Source organism: Dryas octopetala, chromosome 5, assembly GCF_963921425.1.
Source record: "Dryas octopetala chromosome 5, drDryOcto1.1, whole genome shotgun sequence".
NCBI classification, from domain to species: Eukaryota; Viridiplantae; Streptophyta; class Magnoliopsida; order Rosales; family Rosaceae; genus Dryas; species Dryas octopetala.
This window is the reverse complement of record NC_141370.1, coordinates 7,173,745-7,181,812: the sequence shown is the minus strand read 5'-3', so window position 1 is coordinate 7,181,812 and position 8,068 is coordinate 7,173,745. Positions and strand designations below refer to the sequence as shown.

General features: G+C 34.5%; 1 protein-coding gene across 2 annotated transcripts; it reads right to left on the bottom strand.

Annotated features, from left to right (window-relative positions):
• Positions 1-564: 564 nt before the first annotated feature.
• On the bottom strand, positions 565-3,741 carry LOC147283881 (F-box protein At4g22280-like). Of its 2 annotated transcripts, none has more exons than XM_086245021.1 (4): positions 3,547-3,741; positions 2,378-3,283; positions 2,154-2,294; positions 565-1,033 (listed from the first exon to the last, which is right to left on the bottom strand). In XM_086245021.1, the coding sequence occupies exons 1-4, from the start codon at positions 3,631-3,633 to the stop codon at positions 725-727; spliced, it is 1,443 nt and encodes a 480-aa protein (XP_086101147.1). In that variant the 5' UTR covers positions 3,634-3,741; the 3' UTR covers positions 565-724. The 2 variants fall into 2 exon arrangements, with proteins under 2 accessions (XP_086101147.1, XP_086101148.1); XM_086245022.1 differs by having other exon boundaries at positions 3,580-3,741.
• Positions 3,742-8,068: the final 4,327 nt, after the last annotated feature.

Sequence of the window (8,068 nt, the reverse complement as noted above, 5' to 3'; positions counted from 1 at the left end):
CAAGACCCACTTATAAAAGTATCGTTTAATTTACCCCTTGAAAATTGCCCCCAATTTAGTGCAATATCAAGCAAAGTTGGAATTGGAAATATGCATAATAACAAATATTGCTGATATGCTAAAATAACAAGAGCTTTATACCCCATAGAGAGGCACAGTTTTCTTTTACTAATTACATTGAGGTTAGGCAAATCAATATGACCCATAATAAACAAAATTTTCTGTTTGACCGGTGTAATGCAATAAATAAGATTTTCCTTATCGGGTTAATATATTAACATCTCCAATGAACCCTTTTGAATCTGGTCAAGATTACAAGCTTATACTTTTTATTTAAAATCATCAGATAAATTGAAGGCTAAAAACAAATAAGCACCATAGAAAAAAATAAAACATTTTGCATCAACAGTCTTCAATATAACTGAAATGGGAGGTGCGCAGGGTCATGACAAGGGGAGAGTGTTGGCGTCATCGTCATACTGATAATTTAGTAGTTACCAAAGGGGTCCTTAGATATGACACATTTGTCTCAAATTTACCACAAAATTCATGAACATATCAGAATGCCAGTCAAAATCAAAATGCATTAACTTGAAAATAAAGCAAAAGGTCCCATGTCTATGAGCTTGTTTGCTCACATCAGTAAAAACATCGATAAATCAAACCCTAGTATTTGATAAAAACTAACACAAACAATTTCTACTCTCTAGATGCACTGCACTTACTACATGCATACAAATTCTATAGTTGAAGGCACTTTTTCCTTAAGCTGGTGCATAGCATGATCTCTTGCCTTTGCTTCTTCCTTAACATCTTCAATTCTCTTATCTGCTCCAGTATGATGATGGCGCCAACGCCGAGCAGGATCAATAATAATTTTCTCGAGTGCAACAGCATTCTCTATCAAGTAGATGACATGTTCAACAGCATTTGTACTACCACGATACCCTACTAGTTCTACTACCTTGATGTTATGATGGGGGCATTTGGCAGCTTCCTTTATTTTTGTTTTATTCTGATCTCTGAATTCCAACTATGGCAAAAAAAAAAAAAACAAAACAAAACAAATTTATTAATGTACACGCAAAAAGAACAACATGGATCAAGTCTAATTTACCAAAAAAACAGAACCACCATTGATTTCACAAGTCTGTATACCAATAAACCATGAAAGAGAACATATCTCCAAGCATAGGATACACGAAACAAACATCACTGGAAAGAGAGAAAACTAACTAACAATTTCTTCTATTCTACTGAAAACTCAAAAGAAATTCAGCATTGCTTTTATCTAATATCAGGTTTCCCATCTTTTCTCAATTATCCAACATAAAGATGTTATATTATATCATCTTGTCATATAACAGACGTTTGATTAAACCAAATGCATATCATATATGGATCCATCCTAGGCGAAACACATGAAGATAAGATTTCACAAGGCAGAAACAATATAAAAGAAACCAACACAAATATCAGACCCCTCTTATCTTCTTCTTCCCTACCATATCTAGTCCCTTCTTCAGAGTTTCAAAACTCATAAAACCATGCCATTCCCTCCCTTATGATTTATGTTTTTTCATTTGAGGCGGCTGAAAACTCATCATGAGCACAAACCACCATATGAAGACTAGCTTTTTCTCTGAACCTGCCCATATTGTTGCTCAATACCAGTTTTCTGATGAATTTCAACAAGAAATAAGGTGAAAGAGGAGGGAGAGGGAAGATTGTTCTAGTAAATGTAGAGATTAAAAGTGACCCTCGTACAATGTGTCTGCAGAAAGTAATCTTCCCAAAAAATACATAAAATAGTGGTTCTTTTGTTGAATGAATATTCAAAAGTTAGATGTTAGAATATCCAAAGGTTAACAAAGTGTGTCAAAGTGTGTGTCCCTTGAACAGGACCCATCATAAATAGTACAAATGCTGATTCCCATCTTCATTAACCAATTCATAATTTTCCAGAATCAAGTATCATACTGAATTACCAGCACAAAATATTAGCATGTTTTATCAATCCCGCAGAAAAATTCAACAATACTATTTGTGTTTGTTGTTTGATATTTTTTCTTTAAAACTGAAAACAGGATGAATAGAAGGTGAGCAAAATAACATACAAATACCCAATGTATCTACCAAGTATGAATAGATACCTTCAACACAAGTCTCTGCAAGCCAGGAGATGCCTTCATGAAAGAATTTAACTGACTAAGGCCCCAATAATAATCTGCAAGAACCACTAATTCCAAATGCTTGAGATTTGGTAATATAGGCAATACATTCTTGTCGTAGCCCTGAAAGCCAAACGAAGAGTAAGGAGAAACATTATTGAAAAAAGGAAAAAGAAAACAAAGACATCATAATTACATATACTAACCACTCCATTGTAGATATCCAGCTTGAGAGTCTCTAGCTGAGAAAGACGACATGAAAGTTGGGTGAAGGCAATACTCATGACATCTCTGGTACAGAAAGCCCAAGAAATGGATACCTCAACCAGAAACGGTAGATTACTCAGAAGCAAGTTTTTAACCAATCCATCGTAATTAAGTGACACAAGGTTTGCATCACGAATCTCAATGCTATCAAGGCCAAATCCTTTTATCACTAAATACTTCAATGGAATCGATGGACCGACAACTCTTACATTGGCCAAACTTTGAGAAGAACACACTGATAATCGTTCAAGGACTGGACAGTTAGACAAGAAGTATTCAAGAACTTGTTCCGTCACATCAACTTCTTTGAGATGAAGAACTTTGAGGGACTGCAAGCCAATGTATCCGCAAGGGTGTCGAGTTGGAATGTTAGAATATATCAAGTGCTCCAGAGCAGAACCATTACCGAGACCTAGTAATTCTTGGGGAAAAGTATAGATATCATCGAGTTTACCAAGACCAACAAAATCCAACTCAAGCACTTGAACTCCCTTTTCCAAAGCAAATTGTACACATTTATTAATGGAGTTGGTGAAATAACAATTTAGAGGAAAGCAAAGCCTGAATCGTTTGATGTTTGAGGCTCTATGCTGATCCAACACAGAATTGACCCAGTTGATGTATCTACAGCTTTTCTGGTATTGTAACTTTTTTTCGAGCTCAATGAAGCCGAGTAAAGTTTTATGAGCATCAAAATTGAAAGTGGTAATATATGCCCACACATAGCGCCATCGCTTAGAGAGGATGCTAGTAGCTGCTGCTTCGTTAAGCGGCAAATGAGACAATATGGTAGCAAGAATTCCATCTGCCAACTCACTGATCCGGTCCACCAAATTGAACTCATTCTGGTGAATTGAATTGAAATTGCCCAAAGAAAACAAAAGAAAAAACATCAAAGGAGTAAGTACTAAAGGTATAATCAATCATATGTCTTAATTTCATGGCATGGCCTCATTAAATTATTAAATTTATTTTACAAAAAAACAAAAGATAACCCAAATAACGATGACAACAATATATTAGATATCGGGGAACAAGTTAAAAAAATTTTGAATTATAAGAGAAAAAGATGCGAATGATGAATTATCTAGGGTAAAACCAGTCTAACCTCGTATCCAACAAATTCAAAAGCTGAGCAAACTCTTTTCGGCATTGAATCTTCCAGACGCAGTGGGTTTTCCCTCTTACTACTCATGATATCAAAAGTAGGTCGGTTCTGTAGGAATGCGAACGAACGATTTTGTAACCCTCGAGAATTTTATGGCAGAACCAGAGAAAGATAGACAGAGAGAAGGGCGCGCTTACGGTTTCAGGGTTTTTATTTTCATATTTGGGCATTAATTAATAATTATACACCCGAAAGTTTTCCCTTTTAAAAAAAAATATATAAGTTCACCTCATACCTTCTTAGAGTATAGAATAAGATTTGTGGAAGTTACATGTTAAGTTTCAACTTTAAGAACAAATAAAAATGCATTTCCGAACACTAAAAAATGACCGCCAAGGGCTCGGCACTAGGTATATGTGAAAAAATTGAAACTAATAGACCAATATTATGTAATATGAAATTGTTACAATATTATTTGACTTTAATTAGAATTTTAAAAGACATAAAATTTTATTCAGTAAATTGTTAAATTAAAAGACCTAAATGAAAGTTTCCATTTTTTTTTTAATTCTAGTTGAAAAATAAGGTTGATAATCAACTCACGCGCTACAGTGAACACGAAATCCACCGAGTACTCGGCGAATAGTATTGAGCGCTCGACAATTGTCACAGTCAGACAGTAGCTATTTGAACTGCATTAAAATAATACTCTTAGATATACCTTATGTCTTTTTTTACATAACATATCAAAGACTAATGAAACCAACGTAAAACACAAAATTCAAGCTTATGAAGTCACATTCATCAGTGTTATAACGTAAAAATTACTGTTACTAATTGCCACTGTTCGACAGTGGCAATTTGACCAGTTAAAAAAAAAACAAGCTGAGTGGTCAGTAAAGTGGCTAGTGCTCAACACAAAAAACACGGAGAAAGTTATACATGGGCTTATTTGTCAAAAAGTGCACCTATTTGTAATTGCAACGAGTTTATTTATCATTAAGATCTTTAAAATGGACTTTAAAACCATTTACTTTATTTTTTATTGTTATCTTTGGACTCTACCGAGTATTGGGCCCAAAATTTCAATTTTGGAAAGGTCCTTTTGCGCATTACCATCCAAACTCTGGCATATGCGCACGTAATTACAGTTCATAAAAAAAATTGGTCAATTGCCACACATACTTTGCGAATGGTGCTAATGTGGCAGATACGTCAACTTTTTTGTTAAATATAACAATAATGCTAGAGGCATCACTTTTTTTTTTGGTAACCTATGGTGTCCTGGGCCAGCTTTCGCACACCAGATTAATTCTTTAGGCCAGTCAAAGGCAGACAATCCACACCAGGCCTAGGGGGTTTACAAGGGATTTTACCTCCCTTGATGCCTGGCTCAAATGGTCGAACTGGAGACTCAAATATAACCAAAGCTAACCACCTTATTGGACCCACTATACAATGTAATGTCAAAATCCGAACCGTCCATTTTTTAGGCCCTATTTCAAAGATCATCTCTATAAAAGATTTCCAAAATCAGAAGTCATTTTGCCATTTGATTATAATTATATATATATATGAGTGCTCTAAAGCTAACTAGTTAGTAAGTTAATACAAAACTAACCATGCTTTTGGGTCCACCATATCACTAATCTCATAATCCGAACCGTTCATTTTTTAGTTCTTACTTCAAAGATCATTATTGCAAAAAATCAACTAAATCAGAAATCATTTAGTCATCTAATTGTGATCAAATAAATAGATGGTCATTGTTTTCGAATTTAGGTTTGTCGCCCAAAGTTTCATCGCCTAAACTACTGTTTTTTTAAATGATATGGAAATTAAAACTCTTCGAGGTAAGAGGACACCGGTGTGGTGCTGGATAAGGGCCCTTCAACGATCAAGTTAGTAAGGTACTTGAATAAAAGCCAAGTAAATAAGCTTGGAGCCATAGATGACATTACCTTGATCTTGAGTATATAAGGGAGTATTTATAGAGGTTTGGAGGAAACCTCATGGCCTTAGTACTGTAAGTTTAATAAACTTGTAGTCACTGAGAAGTATACTCCTTGTGTGAATGAACTCCTATACTTAAATCCTTATTTTGGAAGGATATATTCAAGCCACGTTAATTCATATGAGAGTTAGAATCCTAGTAGAACGTAGAGTTTTTAGGTCCCATAGATCGCGAATTGCATGAGAATGTATAACACCCTGAATTTTCGACTTATGGTAATTTTGCTACTTAAGCTTTTTAACTTTGTTCTTCAATTTTGATTAAGGGAATTAGAGAATTCATTAACTTTGTTGACTAACCAAGACCTTTGACTGTGGTTCTAGAGTTTAGTTAAGTAAAACAAAATTTTGGAAAAGAAAAATTCAAGAGTTGGTGATTATTTTGTTTATTTTTATTGTTTGAAATTAAATTATGAAAGGAGGATTTTTCATAATTTTTCTGGAAGTGATTTAACTATTTTGAGGCTATAGATAATTAGTACTTATGGAGACGAGTCGGTAAGATTTTTCGAAGAATTATTTGGAGTCTCGAGCTATTTTTGGTGAATTTAGAAATTTGGAGAAATTAGATAACATATGAAAAAGAAATAAATTAAAATGGATTGTTGTCTGGGTAGACAACCACCATGTGGAGCATTGATTCTATCATTTTTGTTACGGTTAATTTTAGAAAAAGGACTCCAACTTAGGTGTTGGAGCTAGATCAGGACTCCTTTTTCAAAAGTGTATCCGTCAGGACTATTAAATCTCAAATGATGCTATTATGTCAAATCCGTTAAGGATAATTTGAGGAAAAGGACTCCAACTTGTGTGTCGGAGCCAAATCAGGACTCCTCCTTCAAAAGTGTATCCGTTATGACTAATACTTCACTTAAGCTTCAAAAAAGGGTCTTTCGTCAATTTAATGCAAACTTTGTTAGTTTTAAGGGTAAAATTGTCACTTCACTCACTATTAAAAAATATTTATAAAATTAATTATTAAGAAATAGAAAAAAAAAAAATATCTGCCTACCCTCTCCCTCACTCACTCCGGCAGCTCCCCACCCCGACCTCCCTCACTCCAGCAGGCTCCCTGCGCCGGCCACCCTCTTTTCTGTCTCTCTCTACCTGGCGTTTTAGATCGGTGGCTTCGACTAGGCGGGGCTGGGGCCGGGTGGGCTTGTGGTGGAGGCGGGGCTGAGGTTGGGGTGGGTGGGGAAGGGAGAGGTAGGATGGGAATGGCTGGGAAGGGAGGGGAAAGGCTGCGACGGGGCTGGGGATTGGTGGGCTTGCTATGGAGGCTGGGCTGAAGCTGGGGATGGGTGGGGCAAGGCTGAGGGTGGAGGAAGGAGGAGCTGCTCCTCCCATTTTTATTTTTTCTTTCAGTTTGTTTTTTAGTTTGTTTCTAATTTTGTTCTTTTTCTTCTTTTAGTTAGTTTTTTTTTTTTTATTAATATTGTTCTTTTAGTTTTATTTTTGTAAATATTTTAATAGTGGAAAATGTCAATTTTGACATAAAGTATAACAGATTTGACAGAAGATCCTTATTTGAGGCTTAAGTGAAGTATTAGTCCTAACGAGTATACTTTTGAAGGACGAGTCCTGATCTGACTCCAACACCTAAGTTGGAGTCATTTTCCTAAAATTAACCTAATCCGTTAACACTTTTCGTTAAAAATATTAAAATACTTTTTTCTCACTATTAAAATATTTAAAAATAAAAAAATAACACTAAAAGAATAAAATTAATAAAAATGAAAAAACAGAAAGAAGAAAAAATATAAATAATTATTTATAATTATTTTTCCGTTAACAATTATAATATTTCTTCTTCTATAATTTGTTTTTATTTTTTCTTCTTTTAGTTTTTTTATTTTTTATTAATTTTCTTATTTTAGTGTTATTTTTTATTTTTATAAATATTTTAAAAGTGAAAAAATAATATTTTAATATTTGAACGGAAAAAAATTAACGAATTTGACGGAATAACCTCATTTAAGGCTTAAGTGAAGTAATAGTTATGACGGATGCACTTTTGAATGAGTGTCTTGATCTAACTCCAACACACAAGTTGGAGTCTTTTCCATCAAATTTTCCCTTTTTGTTATGCTTCAAGCTCACAACATATTTGTCATCTTCGTTAAGTTTGATCTCAAGCATTGCATTGCATCCACATCTTTTTTCATAGGTGACAAATATGAAAAACTATCAACATATTATGATCAACTATCAACAGTGAGCATAATCATGATCTTGTGCCGTTATCAAGTTCACATTTTTTGAGGTCACAAGAACAATAAAACCTTCTCAGGCTGGATTGATAATCAAATGCACTCATCAGGGATAAAGCCATCACAAATCTTTTCATACATGACCACCGAAGCTGAAGGGCATGAACATCTAAATTTCCTTCAAGCTGACTGCAACAATTTCATAATGAGAAGGCGCACTGAATTTCTAAAAAGATGTGATTCAAGATGATTGCTTGCTTTAGTCTCACAGTGACCACATTGAAGTCAAACCAGCAAAA